Here is a 19,348-nt window from a genome sequence, read left to right as displayed (position 1 = left end):
AGCCTTTTAGATTTTAAAATGCAAAACGCAAAACCAAAAAAAGAACAATAAAATGCCCTTTGAACAAATTCTACTGTATCTTATTTTTCAAGGCCCCTGTTGGTGAAGATGCTAATAATGCTATAGTCACTTGCCCTCCCTTAGTGTATTCTGTCGGGTGTCATCATCATTTTGAGTCATCATTAATGTGAACAGCTGTCATAAAAACCTTCACCACTTTTGTTTTTCTGGCGGATTCCTGAAGAAGCATTTGAAATAAGATTAAAATCTTGTCAGCTGTTTGATCTGAACTACGTACAGATGATTTTTGCTGTATGCCCCACAAACCCATTGTATCTGGGGATGGGTTATTCATTGTCACTAAGTCAAAGGAAGTGCAGGATGGTGAGCACATCTTGCTGCTGAGGCCAATGAGTTCTAGAGTGTGTTTGCAGTTCTTGTGGTAGACATGATTTAATGTGCACTTTTTGACCCTCTGTGAACTGAAAATTCTTCTGGGAATGATCTCTGTTGTTAGCAATTTATTTCCTTTTCAGAGGTACAGCATGTGAGAGCGTGTTTACATAAAAATCAATGCCATAGTAAACAATTCCTCCTGTTAAGGACTAATGTTATGGCAGTGAAGTTAAAGGGAAGCAATGTTTAGTTCCAGCTTGGTGACACAACATTCAGAGTATTTTTTGTTTGGTTGTTGTTTTTTTTTTCCTGTGGGACTAAGTAACGAGGCCCATCAACATTTTCTTTGTAGAACCAAATCACAGCTCAATTATATTTAGTTCAGCATGGCATTTTCAGAGCAGGATGAGATCAAAAAGCCTTGTCTTCCTTCTGGAAGCACCATGGCCATGCTGGTCCAGTGCAGTGGAGACACCTGGAGAATTTGTGTAGCCTTAAGGGATGCAAATGTGACTGGCTATGTAGCTGGTATCAGGCAGACAAGAAGACACTCTGTATTTTGTGAGGAAAGAAGTAATGGCTATAGCTCTTAGAAAAAAAAATCTGAAGAATTAGGCGAAAAGTTGACCAACTCCAGCTTGGACAGAATGTTTGCTTCTTGTTCTCTAAACACAGAAGCCATTCCTACTTCATGAGGTCTTAAAAACTCAGTGCACTGAGTGCAGCCTTGGCTCCTCTGAAATAAATCTCAGACATAATGTTCTGTTCTTTATGGAAATGTTTGGTTGGTATTATATTTAAAAATTTTCCTCTACATTTTATTCATAATTAGGACTTTCAAATGACTAGGAACTCATTAATAATTGGATTCCAGCTAATTAAATCTGTTAATCAGAGACCTAGCAGTTGAAACCTTTTATACTTCTTAAAAGTGATTGGTCCTCATAGCATCACTCATCACTCTCAAAACAATGTGAAGGTTGTGCTGTAAATATTTAATCTCCGTCTTTTTTTTTAATTTTAGGAATTGAAATATGGTGATGGTGTCCAGATCAGAGGAAACAGAGATCTGGAAGAATGTTTTGCGCAGGCAAATGACCAAATGGACATGCTGGATGGGCTGATCAGAGAGCTAAGGCAGATGAATCAGCCCTGTGAAATGTATCAGAAAAGGTATTACCAGGGAAGGGTTGGAGCAGGGAATGTGATAGATACAATCCTGTAGTGTCTGAAATGCTCACATTCTCTGAAATTGCAAGCAGAAATCAAGGTCTATTTGGGGCGTGCTGAGGTGAAGAAAGGCCTTGTAGTGATGTATTTATTTTTTATGTCTCAGTTGTTCCAATTTAATTTCAGCCATTTTTTTCTACAACCTATGCTATCAGCATTTCTTTTTGAATACCTGATGGTTCATCAGGAGATGGGAATTGTATGTTTTCATGTTTTCTGGGTATTTACGTTGTAGAAAGAAAGTAACTGGTTCCTTCCCTTCCAGGCTGCTTCAACTTCAAGAGCAAATGCGTGCTCTGTACAAAGCTATTAGTGTTCCCCGTGCCAGAAGGGCTAGCTCCAAAGGTGGCGGTTGCTATTCCTCTCAGAGTGGTTCAGGCTGGGATGAGTATACAAAACGTGTCACAAGTGAATGCTTAAACTGGATGAGGCAACAGAAGGTAAATCTGTACAAAACCTAGAGAGAATCGTAAAACCTGATTTTGTCCTTTTGTCCTTTTGCATGCAGTAGTGTGCATTAGAAGTACGTTTAGATGATAGTATATAGTTCCAAGCTCCAATCTGTGGTTTTTTTTTCCTCTCTTATTTACAGCATTGTACACACAGTGAGTTTTCACTACAATACAGAAATGGATTTGGGGATCTTCTTTTGCAGGAGAAAAAGTGGAAGTCAGATTTGAAAACAAAAATTGAGACACAGCTGTGAACATAACAAAAGACATTAGCATGTTTGTGTTAGAGATTATGGTGTTCAATATTTCCTTCCTTCCTTCCACATACTTCCTCAATGCTTTGTATTTATTTTAACCCTTTACAGATGAGGCTAACTTCACAGATTTAACTATTACCCAGTATTTTGCAATTTTGCCTCCTCTAATACATCCTTATCAAAATGGGAGCTAGAAGGTAGAGTTAATTGCCACAGGACCGGCCTTCCAGAAGTCGCCGCCTAAAAAGCATCTTCAGCATTTTCTTGTGAATCTGTTGCATGCACAGAATAAATTTGCCTATTCACAGCTGTTGATGGTATGGCCTGGAAAAGAAGCACGCACTGAGAGCCTGTAGTGTTCTTGTGCTGCTGGTGTGGAAGTTTTGTGTTTATAGTTGGATAGCATTTACTGAGAGACTGGTAGGGGAAACGGAGCAGGGAGGCCCGAGACAGAATTTGCAGGCTCCCTGTAATTTGAAGTTGCAGTGTTTTTATCTCTCTTTTATTAGGTTGTTGCTTAGTGATTCTGTCATGTTATCTACATATGGTGTTTACCAGGTGGCTGCTATGCAAACCAGATGAGCAGGGGAGAGCTGTTCCCATATTTATGTGAGTGCCAGTCATAGTCTGGTCTTCCAGTGCCCTCCCATCTCACGACCTGTTTTAGAGGAAGAAAGGGAAGCGGAGATGCACTCCTTTGAGTGCTAACGTTTACAGGCATTATGCCAGTAGAGCAGCAGCAGATAATGATTGCTCTTCACATACTGTGGGAGAGCAGGCTAATTATCAGACCTGCCATGGCTTGAGGAGTGATGTTGGACAGACACTGGGCCTCTTTCCAGTGATGAAAGGTTTTGAACATGCTGCACCTCCCAGAGATGCCACGTGACTCCCTGCTCAGGCACCCCTCACTGAGCAAGCACTTTGCAACTGAGTTCCCACGCAATAGCTGCAGTGAAAGAAAAAGGCTCACTCTCTCTCCTTTTCAGTCCCTAAAGCAAAGGAGTTTATTTTGAACTTCGCACCATACCTTTTCTTCCCACTTTCTTACTATCGGCGAATGTTGTGACAAAGATAATGTGATGAGATAGCAGAAAAAATGTCTGAGCAGCCATGGTGGATTTCTGCCTGTGTTTTTGCATCTAGTATCTGGATGGTGTGCTGGCAGGGGAGCCAGGTGGTAGGAAGGCTGGTCAGATTTCCATTGCGGAAATAAGGAAGGTGGACTGATATCCAGACAGCCTTTGTTTGCATATTGGCAGTCTTTCAAGATCGGTGCTGTTGCTACAGACTCTCTAGACTGTATAACTATAATGAGAAGGGTCAAAGTCCTGTAACTTTTAGATAGCTGAATGTAAAATGGTTTCATTTCTCAGAACATTTTCAGCCTTGCCTTTGAACCCCTACGCCTGAGTGTGGTTCAGGCTTAATTGACATCTGTTGACTCATACTGATTCGGCCCCAGGCTGGTAATTATCAAATTGAGTCCCAACCCAAGATTAAGATACATAACTCTCTGCAGTGCATATGCTCACAGAGGCATTCATAAAGGGATGGATTGTGATCATCTTGGTGGAGTAAAAGATGCTTTGGAATTTGAGGGTTTGAGCTGTCAATTTGGTGCATTTCAGTATTTGCAAATAATGAAACAAAGAACTGGAGTCAGACAGTTTTCAAGTTAGTAGTTATCCAGGTGTATTGCTGTACTTTCAAATGCTGTTTCTAGAGATTTTTGCTCATCATCAGTAGTGTTACTTGAATGTAATTAAAATGGTATGTAGTGTACTGGGCTGTAGAACATGATTGTATATATTCACATATATTATGAATAGTGTTGTAGAAAACTACACTAATGAGTGTGCTTCATCTTATCTAATTTCAAGAAACTTATGTATATTCCCTACTTCTGTTTTGGGATCCTGTCATGCAGTTTAAGTGAAGGCAATTTGAAGACATTTTTAACCCCTATTCTAAACATCAGTTCAGTTTTACTTCTAACTGCATGAGGATGTTTCTTTCAATTTTGATGCTCTGCTTTAGGTGATAGTGTCTTGTTTAAAATGAAAGTACAAATGCTGTCCCTTTTTCCTAGGCTGAAATGGAGCTGGTGAAATGGGGGTTTGATGCAGCGTCCATTGAGCAGCAGATTAGTGACCATAGAAGAACTCACAATGCCATTGGAGACTATCGTTGGCATCTAGACAAAGTCAAAACAGATCTGGTAATTACTGTCTTCCATTACACGTTGCTTGGTCTGGATTTGTAACCTCAGCTTGCCAGTGTTCCATTGTAGCGAGTAATGCTGAAAACAAGACTTCCCTTCAGAAAGCATTGATGTACTGATAGCAGTAACTTCCCATCCTACTCTATCCGCTCTACTTCTTTCCCTAGAATTTTACAATGAAAATTTAGTGTTATTTAATGTTTTATCATTACGTACCCAACTGGCAATTACATATTGGGATATTTCTGGTGAGAGAATGGCCAAGAGTGATTGTTTTCACTTTCTTAAGTTAACATTAGGATTATGTGGAAGGATTATGTGAGTGCTTAGCCCAAACTGTGGGCTAAGTTTACAACTTCTGCGTGTCTGTGCAGTATTTAATTTCTTCGGTTATTAGCCCAACAACTAGATGTAGGAGAAGGGCTTACTTCATCTCAGCTCTTTTCTGTTAATTCCTCACGTGGACAAGAGGAGAGGGAGTTGGATGTAAAGAAAAAGGATTCAGTTCTGGTGCAGTTTTCTCAGACAAGCTAGAGTGAAAGGGTTGTTTTTTCCCTTCTTCCTTCTGCTTATTCAAAAGGTAGGAAAGGTAGCCTTATCGATTATTGGTTCCAAGGTTATGCGTACTCCCACTCATAGAAATGAGAATAAAATCAGAGCATGCTGCTCAGGTCATAATTGACACTATTTCATAGTCTTTGTAAAGCTGGCTCAAGGACTGGATAGCTCCCCATAGCTACCTAGAATCTGATTCAGAAAGAGATCCCATTTTGGAAGCTGTTGTGGTATTACAGGGTTTATGTTCAACCTCGCTTATGAACATCTCTGTGGGAAATTAGTTTGCCCAAGTCTTGTTTTTGTACTTCTGGTCCTCCAGTGGTGCAGACCTGCTGCTGACCTATATATATTGCAGGCACTGTGAATTACCACCTGAAGTTACAACATCATGGTACTTGCTCTGTAAAGGCAACTTCTAAAAGGCACACTAAATATTTGCTCTCTGTTTCAGCGTGAGAAGGCTGCCGTTCATCAGCTGGAGGAGGAATACGAAGGACTGCTGGTGAGCACAGGATGTTTTCATGTCTGATACTTCTGTGATAAATGTTTTTTGCTCTAACACTCACATGATAGTCGATATAGATGCATATATAAGTAGTGCCATTCAGCAGTGTCTTGTATCTTATACAAGGCTCATTTTTGAGGCACAAACTTTAGATTAATTCATTGCCATGTTTATAATTGACTTACCCTTACCAGGAAGTTTCTAGTTTGCAGCAGGTGAAGAAGGTTGATCCCTAAGCAGGTACAGAGTAAGAGGTCTACTTCCTTCATGGGAATAAGTATAGCAGCAAAGCTGGTCTATGTTACAAAGGCTGTGTATCTTGCCCACATCTTCATGTAAAGCATTAAGAATCTTGTGCAAATCACAGACTTAACCCCTGGGATTGGAAGCTGTTTCCTATACACATTTCAAATATGCAATATGATATAGGTTCAAATAGCAAGATATGCAGTATGATGTAGGGACAGAGAATCTTTTCATGAATTATTATCTGTGCAAAAGGCACTGATAACGTGTGACGGATATACATCAGCAGCAAATGGAAGTAAAAGCCATGTAAAATTTTCAGGAGTTTCTTTTATTTTCCCCATGTCTTTTTGCTTGTCTGCCTGTGCTTCTGCTGCATTTGTGTTTGAAATGACTTAAGATCCTGGTGATTTCAAATCCCTGTTGTTCTTCATATCTGTGCATGCTATCTGTTGTCCATTGCCAGCAGGTTTTATAGCTGTATGGCATTTACCATTATTCTTAGTTCAGATAAAAAACCCCATGAGTGTGCATGCTGTTCTCTTGGCTTCCCCTTCTCCACCCAACACAGGCTCTTCTGTGTTTATTGCTTCTCATTTTGGAATTCCTTGCAGAAATACTCCTTTGAGAGAATGGATCAGCTCCGTCAATTCCAGAACCTTATCCAAGCAACCAGCAGGGAGATCATGTGGATCAATGACTGTGAGGAAGAGGAACTTCTCTACGACTGGAGTGACAGGAACACGGATATCTCCAGGAAGCAGGAGGCCTTCTCTGTAAGATAACTGTCCCTTTCTGCTTGCCCTGGATTTTTCCTTTGGCATATTGAGGGAAGAACAGCTTGTCTTAGGGAAACTGATCATGGCATTTCCTCACAAATATCCATTGATCTAATTTATTTATTTATTTGTTTATTTAAAGTTTGGTTTGTTTTTCTTACTGTCAAAATACTGTTGGATTAAGTACTATGTGACAACCTTTTGAATCAAGATTGAACATCAGCTGGAAGATTATATTGTAACTCAGCCACCTGTGTATTCTGTACTGACCTTGGAAATTAGCTTTATCAGTACAGTTCATTGAGGGATAGTAATCACATGTAGCCTGTGCATGCATGGTAAACTAGGGGACTCGAATCAAGCAGCTCAGTTCTCCCTGTTAGGACTTCTGCAGGGGCTACCGATCCCTGTGTGCAGTCCTGATCTCTTCACCAGGTAGTAGAGCTGCACATGAGGGAACTACTCTCTTTTTCCCTGATGGACTTGGCACATTGAGAGCACTGTCAGGATTGGCTTTCAGTGCTCCTTATTGTCTTCTGTGGGTACAAATGGAAATTGAGCATGTGTTTCTTTAGCCAATGTTGGTGCTGGTCATCAGAGTAAAAGAGAAATGAAAGTTACACCATTAAGGAGATTCTCTATTCTTTTTAGGTTAGGTGTTCTGGATATTGCAAGATACACTAATTCTTGCTTTCATCATTCCTCTTTGACAAAAAGGCTGCATTTTGAGTGCTTTGCTCTATGAAGTGCCAAGCCTGGAGACTAGGACTGAAATGACCAACTTCTTCAATTCTTCTGACTTCATATATAGCTTCAGTGCATTTAGTAGAATTAACAATGCACTGTTAACAGGGATAATCTTATACAATTATTGCTTTTATGCAATCTTTATTCAAACTATCAGGAAAATGTTGAGTAAATCACTCTAAGTACTGTGCCTTTGGAAGCTCATTTGACTCTGTATTTTGGTTATTAGAAACGTATGAGTGAACTGGAGCTGAAAGAAAAAGAACTCAACAAACTAAAGCAAGAAAGTGACCAGCTTGTGCTCAACCAGCACCCTGCTTCAGACAAAATTGAGGTGAGTTAAGCCTCATATGATTTAACTTGCTAATTTAGTTGCTATGTGGGAAAAGTTCTTAGTGAAAGTTGACAAAATGAAATGCTGCCTTTATACATAAGAACAGTTTGCTTGCTAAAAATCCTATCAGTCTGTATCCAGCTGTAAGAACTGCTCTAGTAAGTGTTACCACCTTCTGCAAACTTGCAGACACAACTACTGAAGACTTCTTAAGAGCTTGGGAGAGATCTCACTGCTACCAAATTTGATGATGGATGCATGTAAAAATTAATATGGGGGCTTAGGGAGTTGCCTAAATATATTGAAATTGCTGTATTTCATGTGAGTTAACTTCAGTGCAGTAGAATATGGTAGGAAGACATGCCATTCCCCTGCTATCTCAATAGGCATGCTTTGAAGATAGCCACACCCTTTATGGGTTTATGTTTAATCTAGTGCAAATACTTTCTGCAGCTGAAATTTATTGTATGTTTCTGCACCTCAGTCAAGGCTAAGGAAAAATCTTAGTCTTTAGGGAGTGCTATCATTTTAAATGTGTGAAAGAACCCACAAAAACAGAGATCTTCCTCCTTTTCAATGCATTTAGTTTGTAATTTGTTATTCACTGTGTAGAATCATCATTCCTAATTCACTCTGTGGTCAGTTTCTGCCTTAAAGGAAAAACCCTTCTGAGCTTCAGCAGTGAAGTGAAAAGTAGTGTGTAAATTTCCAGATGACTTACATGAAGGGTACATGAGAAGTCTTGCTAAAAACATAGCCATCCTGAAAAACTGTTTGCCAGTCCTCCTTGAAGAAGAACGAGACAATTTGCCATTTAAATATTTCATGTGCACTGCTGTTTTTGCATTTTACCCCTTTGTTCATGCACTTCAGGCTTTATGCTGATCAAACAAAATTCAGGTCAAGAACAAGTTTCTCTTTATAACCCACAGACAGGTATGTAACTCCCTTCAGTTAGGTAGGCACTTAGAAGTAGGGAAACTATTTGCATGAGTTACGTTATTCTGGTGTACATTAGTTTGTTCTAGTAGATATTTATTCTCTACAGAAATGCAAATTAAATAGTTGTTCTTGAGTCTAGATACAGAAGAGAGATCCATGTGGTAATTTGAGTTCTGCCTATTATTTGTTTTCTTAGGCCTACATGGATACACTACAAACTCAGTGGAGCTGGATACTTCAGATCACCAAGTGCATTGATGTTCATTTGAAAGAGAATGCAGCTTACTTTCAGGTGGGTAGTGATGTGGAGAATTCACACTTTTGTATTATAGAAGTACTAGACAAGTATTTATCCATAAATCATAAAATCATAGAATTACTCAGGTTGGAAAAGACCTCAAAGATCAAGTCCAACCTCAGCTTAACCATAATACCCACTCATCATATCTCTGAGCACCACATCCAAATGGCTCTTAAACACATCCAGGGAAGGTGACTCGATCACCTCCCTGGGGAGCCTATTCCAGTGTTTAACTTCCTTTCTGTAAAGAAATGTTTCCCATCGTCCAACCTAAACTTACCTTGGCAACTTGAGGCCATTTCCCCTTGTCCTGTCACATCACCAGTGAGAAGAGACTTGCCTCACTCTCACTGTAAGCACCTTTCAGATAAATGGTTACTTTAAACTTCATGTTCTAGCATCAAAACATTTAAAACATGCACTTATAAAAAGAACTGAATTATTTCAGTTATAATATATAAGGTAATGTAAAACTGTGTTTAGTCTTTTCCACATTTAGAATTTGGAGGGCTATCAACACGTTTTGCTCATGTTAGAGTTTTAAAAAATTAATTGTGAATGTGATTAATAGTTCTTTGGAGATCTGTCCCATCCTTCAAAAGTTTTGTTAAAAGTGTGGATCCCACCACAGGTATTTTTTCTGTACCCTAATCTTCCTAAGTGCATTCACAATTAGATGTAGCACAGTGTTATCAAATTATTGTGCTACAGTACTGCTGGATATGAACTGGGATTTCTCGTGAAAGGAATCCATTAATTTCTAGTAGACATCTCTGTGAGAGCTGTGTGCAACTGAAATCACAACTTTTTTTTCCTGTAGTTCTTTGAGGAGGCCCAAGCTACAGAGAGCTATCTGAAGAATTTACAGGACTCCATCAGGAAGAAGTTCATATGTGATAAGAGCATGTCACTTCAGAGCTTGCTGGAGCAGATCAAAGAGCTGGAGGTACTGTTCCATCCTATTCACAGATCATGTTCTGCCTTGCATGGGTAACAGTTGCCCCCATCAGATACCAAATATTAGCCCAAATATACAGGAATGGCAATAAACAGTACTGAGTAAACTTGAAGCATCACTGATATATTCATCTCCATATATTCTTGAGATAGCCTACAAATGGGCATGAAAAACAACAGCTTGCTCAAGTTGCAAAAATTATTAATTTGTTGTTTTTCTTCTCTTTCTTTAAGCTACAATTTTACAAGATAGGCTAAAGACTCATCCCACTGTAGATAAAGGAGTTTTTACCTTTGGTGAGCTCCAGATGTGTGTCCCTTAATAAACTAGCAGGAACTAGATGTGGCTTCTTTTTAGAATGAGTTTTTAACCTACAGCTGATCTTTGCAGAATGAGCGAGAGAGAATTCTTGAATACAAGAGGCAAGTGCAGAGTTTGGTGAATAAATCCAAGAAGATTGTGCAGCTGAAGCCACGTAACCCAGATTACCGGAGTAACAAGCCCATTATCCTCAAGGCTCTGTGTGATTACAAACAGGATCTGGTAATGTATCCCTTCTTTAGCTAAAATGAAGATAATGTAAACTGAAATATGGCAAATAATTTAGAACACAAACTATTGAGCTGACAGGTGTAACATTTTTGCAAGTTGGAGTATGAAGTTAATGGCAGTGATTTCTTCCTCTTAAGTATTGGATATGCTGAAGTTTATTTCCATGTTGTTTCTTAACAGCATGCTCACATGTATTTTCTCCTTACTTGCTCTTTTTTCTGCTCTTTTTCTTATTGATTCCCAGTTACCTAGTTTTCCTATGTTTTATTTGTAAACCCTTTTTTACCTGATTCACTAAGTTGCACTCCTGTAGTGACCACTAATTGACCATTGTGATGTGTGTTTGCAATCTGGGGTTTCTGCTATCCTCTCTCTGTGATCTTTCATATCACATTTTACTCTGGAATCACAGAAGTTTGGCCCACACAGAAGTAACTACTTGTTGGTACTGTAAACAAAACTAAGCAAACATAGGCAGTGTTTGCGTGGTTGCTTGATGATTGTCCTAGCAGTTAAACAAGCTAGAATCTGCTCAGGAGAAGATAAGGCCAGACTCTGCATGGTCAGGTCAATGTAAAGCCTGTGGACTGATAAATGATAGGAGGAGTTTTCCCCTCTTGGGTGTGTGAGGGTTGTAAGCTGCACCATCCAGACCTGTGGCCTCAGGGTATCAGAATGTCTGGCAGACATTGCTGGTGGATCTAGCTTTGTGGCAATTACTCCCAGTCCCTTCTCAAGTATGGTTTGCAGCACTAAGCATCCGTTTGCTTCCAGCTTGCTGTGGGGTGGCTTATAGCCATAAATGATTGCATAGCATACAGTAACCATGTGCCCACGCTCTGTCTTTTGATGTATGTCATGGCAAGCCCCAGATCTGATGATGAGTTGGACTGGCAGATTCTAAGACTATTCTGTGGCGCCCAGTTAGTTTTACTGAGTTAATGTCTAGCCAAGATGTACACATGCACATAGCAGCTGTGAAGCACTCCCAATTGTGTTATCTAGGTGTGTCATCCTTGCCTATCTCTCCTAGAAACCCCATGCTGCTTAACTAAAGAAAAAAAAACAGTGTTGTTTTATGTTCCTTACAGAAAACAGTGCGCAAAGGAGATGAATGCATCCTGAAGGACAACAATGAGCGCAGCAAGTGGTTGGTGACTGGCCCTGGAGGAGTGGATATGCTGGTGCCATCTGTTAGCCTGATCATCCCACCCCCAAATCCATTAGCAGTGGATCTTGCTACCAAGTGAGTTGAATTTTCTTGTAGATGTGAGCTGGATCGAGTGGGATCCAGCTCAGGAATTGCTGTGCTCATGCCATAGACACGTCCTGATTGTTAAAAGAGTGAGTTATGTCTGAAAGCCTGATTTGTTTTATTGTTAATAATTTTTTATGCCTTTTGGAAGTTAGCATTACATGCATAATATTACTTCAGCCTCTCCTGTGAGAAGAAAAAAGTCTTAGCTTGCTCTTTGCTTTTTGCTACTGTGAAAAACAAAGGTTAGCAGTGCTACCTATACACTTAAGCAAATTACTGGAGTTAGCTTGGAATTCTAGCTGTGTATTCATTGGCATACTCATTATTAATCTGAAAGTTCTGGTTAAGTTCATTTTCAGGTTTGCTTTTTTCTTATATTAGAGAACAAGCCTTTAAACACTTAATATCCAGTGGCTCTTTCTTGTGATATTTTTTAGCTGTGCTACTAAGATGTACAAATTTTGACCATGAAATTTCTTCTTCCATCTCAGAATTGAGCAATATTATGAAGCTATTCTGGCCTTGTGGAACCAGCTGTATATCAACATGAAGAGCCTGGTATCTTGGCATTATTGCATGATTGACATTGAGAAGATCAGAGCGATGACTATTGCCAAGGTGAGACTAGCAGGCCGTAACTGTAGACCCAGGACGTTCATTACCTGTCCTTCGCTGCTCCAAATAGTGTTTGCAGTATCCTATTCAGCTGTATGATCTGAAAACCTGTGGGCCTGCCTTTTACTGGGATACACAAGCAGTTATTTATTGAAATTGGTGTTTTATTTAAGGAGAAGAAAAATGCTTTCCCATTCAAACATGATATAGATAAAAATGAAGGTTAACTAAGGGGACTTACTATATACTTGCACTGCTTGTTCCCACTATGCAAGGGCATGGATAGACATAGTAAAAGGCAGAGTTGCAAACTGTTCTTAAGTTATGAAATGTTTGTTACAGGAATAGCTAGCTCAAAGGTTGCTTTGTGCAAGCCTAGAGGCAGCCTGTATAGGTTTTATTCTGAAATGAGATTCCTCTGTTCTTTGGTAGATGTATTAGTACATTCCTTAATGAGTCATTAGTCTTATATCCTCTCCAATTGTTGCCTTTTTCAAAACTGTCTTTGTTATTTCAGCTGAAAACAATGCGTAGGGAAGATTACCAGAAAATAATAACTGACTTGGAGATCCATTATCAAGAATTCCTCAGGAACAGCCAAGGCTCTGAGATGTTTGGTGATGAAGACAAACGAAAGATCCAGACGCAGTTCACTGATGCTCAGAAGCACTACCAGACCTTAATAATACAACTGCCCAATCAGCCACGGCAGCCTCAAACAGGTTTGTTGTCCTCCTGTTTTCTTGTACAGATTGTACTGCTTGTGTTTCCTTGTTAGAGGTGGAAGAGAAGGCTGTGTTTCCTTTTCATGTGAAAACAGTCTTGTAAACATATGCAGAGACATGTAAAAGAACTGTAACTGCTGTCTCCCAGGATAACAAAACTTGCCATGCCCAGGAAAGAGTGTGTTTTGTTCTTCCTTCCATTGCTCTGTATCTGGGGATAGTACTCTGAAGTTCATGGAACTCATTGAGAAAATGAGAGGAATTTAATCCATCAATTTTCAGTTGTTAGGAAGCAGAACCTCACTTCAGGAAGCAGGTTTATCGTTTTGAGAAGGGGACATTTCATTGCTTCAGACACTGCCTAATGGCCCAGACATACCAGTTCTCCTTTCTACAATTCAAATCAGTGCTCAGGTTACTTGGGCACTGCATCAGATTTCTGTATGTAGAAATTCAGTTCTCTGGCAGTTGATATTTACTTCCAACTCATTTTACAGTGATTCCAACTGAGAGTTGTCCTGTGGGTACCACAAACACCATTATAGTTAATGAGAGAAATCGAGAACATGATAAACAGGAGGCTTGGCTGCTGATGGAACTTCAGAAACTTCGGCGTCAGATTGAAGCTTCTGAGATTCGAATGGTTCAAAGAGCTCCACTTGGTGTGGATCAAGGGGCTTTGCATGACTTTTCAGTCAGAATACAGGATTTAGAGGTAACTATGTGTGTTCTCATTTGAACATCTCAAACTCATTGTGACGTTGTTCAGCAGAGCATACTGTATTTAGATTCCTGATCAGCTGGGAGTGACATGCACACTCTGTATAAGATAAGATGAGAGTAATTGGATAAGGAAATCAACCTTAGATGTGATGTAGAATGATAATTCAGCAAGCAAAAATGTATAAACTGGGCATTCTTTCTCTCCAGGGTGTGCAGAATGACTCTCAAATAATGGCTGAAACCCTCAATAAGCATAAGGACCTGCTACCTAACTTCAGAGGCAGTGAAAAGTATGTGTACTTGCAATCAGAGATAAATGCTCTGTTTCAAAAACTGGAAAATATTAATGGTGTTTCTGCTGGCTACTTAGACAGGTAAGAGAATTGAGGCTGTAGTAATAACTCACTCACCTTCTTCCAAAATTCTTCCATAATTCCATAGTCTAGAAATCTGACTTTTGTTATCAATAATATAAAATTATATCTTCTTTCCTTCATGTGGCTAGAAAAATGTAAGTTTCTTTTTTTCTGGAATACTAAAGAAAACAAAAACGTTACTTGTGGGTGTTCCTGAAATTTCTTTGTTTATTGCATATTCTCTTTAGTTAATGAAATTAACTGCATTTAATTAGAATTATCTTTTCTGCCTCAGTCCATAGCTAATTTGTCTTCTTTTGTGTTATTTACTGTAGCTTGAATGCACTGAGGTGTCTGCTCCAGCTTATTCTACAAACCGAAGATGTGATCAGAGTTTTTGAAGTCAGACTGTCTGAAGAGGAGACTGTTCCTTTGGATCTTGATAAAGTGGAGGCTTATCGAGCTTGTCTAAAGGTGAGAGGCTAATTCCCAGGCACACAGCAAGGCAGAAGTTGTAGCTGTCATCGCTAGTTTATTGAGCTTGTTGAAAGCCTTCTGAAACAGCAGGAGATGGAGAAGCTGATCCTATCATATTTTGGCATAGATATATAACGCTTTTGTAGGTTATTGGAGGGAATATACGGGTCTTGCATCCACTGGCTATTTATTCCCATACAGAAAAGCCAGGGGCATGAAAGGTCTCCAGAAACAGTTTCTGAACAAGGCTACCTGTGTTTATTCATGTCAGTTACTGCCTTCAAATCTAGCTTTCTCCTTTATTTCTTGCAGAAGGTCTTTTGTGTTGTGGTCTAGTTGTAACAAGTGAATTAGAGTATTAGTGTGTGTCCTTTTTTAATTCTGTGGAGTGCATTTAAAATCTTAAAGAGAGAACTTCATCCTGAACAAGGCAAAGAATGATTGCTTTGTTACTCACAATGACAGCATGCAGAAGCAATCTATCAGGCACTGAGCGAAGGGTGCACCCATCACCATAACTGGGGAACACAAGAAAGGCCTGCCTGCACTGTATATACCACTTGGTGTTACACTACAGTGTATGAGTATTTGCACACAGACACCAGTCTGCATGTGTGTAAAGCAACATCTTTGTGTAGGACAATTAGGAAAATTCAAATGGGAAAGAAGAAAAAGCATATATAACAAGTGCAGGTCTTTCTTAACATTTAGAAACTGTATGGCAATCCCAAGGCTTGATCCTACAATAAGGATTTTCTTCTTTTTATTTCCTTCCCTCCTGGGACTCCTCAGGAGCTCTCAGAAATGGAAATGGTGGCGACAGCATGTGACATCAGAAGGCTGTGGGTTCAGTAAACTGTTTAAGAATAAGTCTAACTTCAAACATGTTTTTTAAGTAAATCTCTGTTTACCAAAGTAGATGTTTCACTTCAAATATACTAATTCCAGTTGGCACCAGCATACATAACTGTGCTGAATAAGAAACAGAATATTTAGATCCCAACAAATTGTGCGTGCTGTTGATAGTTGAGTATCCTCTGAATAAAATGTATGATACCATTTTTTTTTTTTCCTCTCCAGAAAATGAAAAGTGATCTGAACATGAAGAAGTCACTGTTGAGTACCCTTGAAAATGAGCTTCAGAAAATGCTTCAGATTCACTCACAGTCTTGCCAGTCATATACCCTGTATGATATGGATGTTGGAAAGTTCGCTGACAAAGTTACCCAATTAATAGACCGCTGGCAGAGAGCTGAAAAGCAGATAGATAACAGGTTTGCTTGAATTTCCTACTAGCTTCTTCTCTATGGCTATTGCTACTAAGATCTTAACAATAAGTCTAAAAGAACTAATATCCCTTGAAAGTAAAGATACTGCACAAATTACTGCACAGATTACTGTAGGGCAGAAAGACTGTAGTAAACAGTAAATAGCAACTGTGAATAGGTTGAGCATACTTCAAAATCATGTAAGACCAAGCAAGAAAATATAGTTTTTCATGTTATTGTGTGATCTGTGTGCTATAGTTTCTGTGTAATGCACAATAGCTCAAAAGTCAGGGACCAAAACCTCTTATTGGGTAACTGTAGCTTCTCCATTTAGAGCTGTACATTGTTTTACTCAGTTTATTACAATATTTATCAAGGTGTCCTGTTTCTGAAAAATGTTTGAAGAGAGAAAAAGTGAATGCATTTTCATTTTGACAGTTTTCTCTGGGTTTGTTTGTTTTTTTTTCTAGATCATGGGATTTAGAAAGACAGATCAAACAGCTGAAAACATACCGAGATCTATATCAGGCTCTGAGCAAATGGATCTGTGATGCTAAGCGCAGGCAGGATTCTATTGAGTCCACAAAACTGTGTGATTCCAACACTATTATGAGATATCTGCATGATCAGAAGGTATGCAATACCTGGCCGAGCTGTCTTCAGTTAACTGGATGTTAAATGGCTTTGCTAGTCAGGAAATAACACAATCAATGCAGTGGCCTGTTTTGAATTAGAAAACATACAAGCTACCAAAAACCGCCACATATGTAGAAGTTAAGAGAGAGAAAGTATTATTACCCTCATTACTTTCTGTCAGCTGTGCTGTTGATTATGAAGAAGGCTATGCTTGTCTCCTTCATGATGACTGACACTTTGGCACAGCAGCTTTGAATTAAGTCAAGGAATTGTAAGATGTTGCAACATATGGGACAGATTATAGCACAAAAATAAAAATAGGGTAAATTTTTGTAAGCTAAAGTCATGCATCTGTCCCTTCCCAGCTCAGAAGGTTGTTGATTTGCTAGGTTTTCCTTTTGAAGAACAGCCTTCTCCTTTAAAATGTGTCTACCTCTGTGGAAATGGCATGGCTATACTTGGTTTCAGTCTAAGCCTCTGGTTTCATGCTGCAGGCATCTTGTGGATGCAGCATGTACTGGCAAATCTGAGGGACTGCTTCACAGCTCACTTTTTTCTTGACAGAACTTGCACAGTGAAATCTGTGGGAAACGAGATAAAGTTGAGGAGCTTCTCAAGCATGCAGATCAGTGCTCAGCTGCAATTAAGGTATTTTGATTTCAGCATTTTTACAGGTTGTGGTTTTCGTGGTCAGGTACATCCTATTGTCTCCACTCTAGCGATAGGCAAAATGTTGGTTCTCTGGGGTGTGTGTGTGCTTGCAAGAAGAAACTTCTGGGGTAAAATAGTCATTTATACAGAACATAACAAAAGCAATCTGTACTTGCCTCCTGAAGGTGGCAGGGTGTTGTGGGAGATGCCAATGAATGCTTCTCTTCAGGAGAATCAAAGCCTCCTTCTAGCCACACCAACCTTTCCAGTTTACATGTTAGAAATAAGAGTAGAGAACAGATAGGTTGCTTGAAATATCATCTGATTAGGATCTGGTCAGTGCAGATTGGAAGGAAGAATGGTAGGCAGTAGACATGAAAACCAAAAAGATGTAGAGGGAGTGGTTTTATGGTATTTGCCCTTCTTTGTCATCTTTATATCTCTACTTTCTCCAGTTAAGCCTTCCTTTCTGTCACAAAGATCTCACTGTATGTGTTGTAGCAAAAGTGATGTGAAAGAGACTGGAGTCAATTATATCTGAAGTTTTCACTGATAATGAAAGGATGGTCTTCAACTGACAGAAACACCTATCTTCCATTTTTTTTCAAAATTTATATTTTCTGTTTTCCCTTTTATTATTCTTTTCCATGAGCCTTCGCTATGTTTTTTGAACTGATGAGCCTCAGTTTGTCTTGAGAGAAGTTCATTTGTACATGGTCAGAGATAAACAAGGGAGAATGTAGTCATTTAAACAAAAATAATACAAAACCAGCTCTTTATTTGCATGTTGAGAAATCCAGATTCAGGGAGTTATTTGGTAGTTGCTATCAGGGTCTTACCTTATCTTGCTGTTTTACAGGATTATGAGCTTCAGGTTGCCTCCTACAGTTCTGGATTAGAAACGTTGCTCAACATACCTATCAAGAAGTGTGTGGTTCAGTCTCCTGCAGTGCTGATTCTGCAAGAGGTATCTTTCTTTCCTCCCTCATCAGTCTTTTGAATATATTTATTCCTCTATGTGAGCCACCATGAGTCATATCCAGCTATATAATAATTAGCATTGCCATCGGTAGTGTTTACTAAGTACATATGCCAAGTAATTAGTGCAGAATAGTTGCTGTACTGCAAAATTATATGTAGACACATTTAGACAGTAGATTAACCCTCAGGAATTTGGCTCATTCCTATCCAGTGTCCATTATATACATACTGTGAGAAAGTAAGATATGTGCCCTGAGTGGTTCAGTCACTTTCAAATTGGGAATTAACCATTATTTTAAAAGTTTAACTTGACTTACTTGCGACTGTCAGGCAGGAATAACATGAAGAACCAGGAGATGAAGGCTTGGATTTAATACTGTGTGAGCACTATGGGGAAAGTAATACTGAAGAAGATGTGGGTCTGTCAGAAGGGAGAATTTATATACTTGGGGTCGCTAGGAAGTCATGCAAATTTGTGAGGAAACTTTGCTACTGAGTTGTCAAATGACTAGTCTTCTCAAGCAGATTAGAATTCTTAAATAGTCTGAGAAGTAGATATGTTCATATCTAACTCTGTAGCATAAGCTACTAATAATTCCCTTTTTCTTTTCAAGGCTAGCGAGGCTCAGGCTCGCTACATAGAGCTTCTTACAAGATCCGGAGATTATTACAAATTCTTAAGTGAAATGTTAAAGAGCATGGAGGACCTGAAGGTAATCTGCCTCTTTTATTTCCTTTGCCTTCTATTTTTGTCACAGGTTAGCACTATCACTGATCCAAGACTTTATACTTTAGTATGGTGCTAAGTAATACACAAAGCTAAATGCTGAACTTTATCATAGAATAGGAGACTTCTCCCATGAAGGAGGCATTTGAGTAGTTTCATGCAACCTTTTTTTCATAGTACAGTGCCTTGCGGAGTTATTGCCAAGGTCTCGTGTTAGGTGGAGAATGTTAGCCTTTTTGGTACATAAGAGGGGCTTGATAAAGCATGCAGGATGTTTTTGTCCCCTTGTCATAGTGATCTCAATAAGAATACAACTATCTCTGTACTGAAAACTTGTTGTTAAAAGGACACACCTCATTGGGATCTGTTGTGTCAAATGGAGTAATGACTACATGGATTCCATTCAGGCCCATTTGAAATGTCATATACGAAGGATGAGAATCACTTGTT

The 19,348-nt window shown here is 39.2% G+C and overlaps 1 protein-coding gene across 5 annotated transcripts in view; it reads left to right on the top strand.

The window, feature by feature from the left end:
* DSP (desmoplakin) overlaps positions 1-19,348 on the top strand; it is a 35,441-nt gene that overhangs the window by 8,059 nt on the left and 8,034 nt on the right. For all 5 annotated transcript variants that reach the window (XM_085537773.1, XM_015854595.3, XM_015854597.3 and 2 more), the window contains exons 3-22: positions 1,421-1,569; positions 1,892-2,066; positions 4,428-4,556; positions 5,569-5,619; positions 6,483-6,644; positions 7,624-7,728; positions 8,867-8,962; positions 9,792-9,917; positions 10,320-10,472; positions 11,573-11,727; positions 12,231-12,357; positions 12,872-13,076; positions 13,577-13,794; positions 14,010-14,176; positions 14,494-14,632; positions 15,716-15,909; positions 16,374-16,536; positions 17,104-17,187; positions 18,050-18,157; positions 18,786-18,884. In XM_085537773.1, coding sequence (XP_085393899.1) covers positions 1,421-1,569; positions 1,892-2,066; positions 4,428-4,556; positions 5,569-5,619; positions 6,483-6,644; positions 7,624-7,728; positions 8,867-8,962; positions 9,792-9,917; positions 10,320-10,472; positions 11,573-11,727; positions 12,231-12,357; positions 12,872-13,076; positions 13,577-13,794; positions 14,010-14,176; positions 14,494-14,632; positions 15,716-15,909; positions 16,374-16,536; positions 17,104-17,187; positions 18,050-18,157; positions 18,786-18,884 — 2,805 coding nt within the window. The remainder of the gene's footprint in view (positions 1-1,420; positions 1,570-1,891; positions 2,067-4,427; positions 4,557-5,568; positions 5,620-6,482; positions 6,645-7,623; positions 7,729-8,866; positions 8,963-9,791; positions 9,918-10,319; positions 10,473-11,572; positions 11,728-12,230; positions 12,358-12,871; positions 13,077-13,576; positions 13,795-14,009; positions 14,177-14,493; positions 14,633-15,715; positions 15,910-16,373; positions 16,537-17,103; positions 17,188-18,049; positions 18,158-18,785; positions 18,885-19,348) is intronic.

The sequence above is a fragment of the Coturnix japonica genome, chromosome 2 (genome assembly GCF_054131305.1).
Source record: "Coturnix japonica strain WE chromosome 2, WE-NBRP24, whole genome shotgun sequence".
NCBI lineage: Eukaryota > Metazoa > Chordata > Aves > Galliformes > Phasianidae > Coturnix > Coturnix japonica.
Note: the sequence above shows the minus strand (reverse complement) of the source record. Positions and strands in the feature narration are given on the sequence as shown.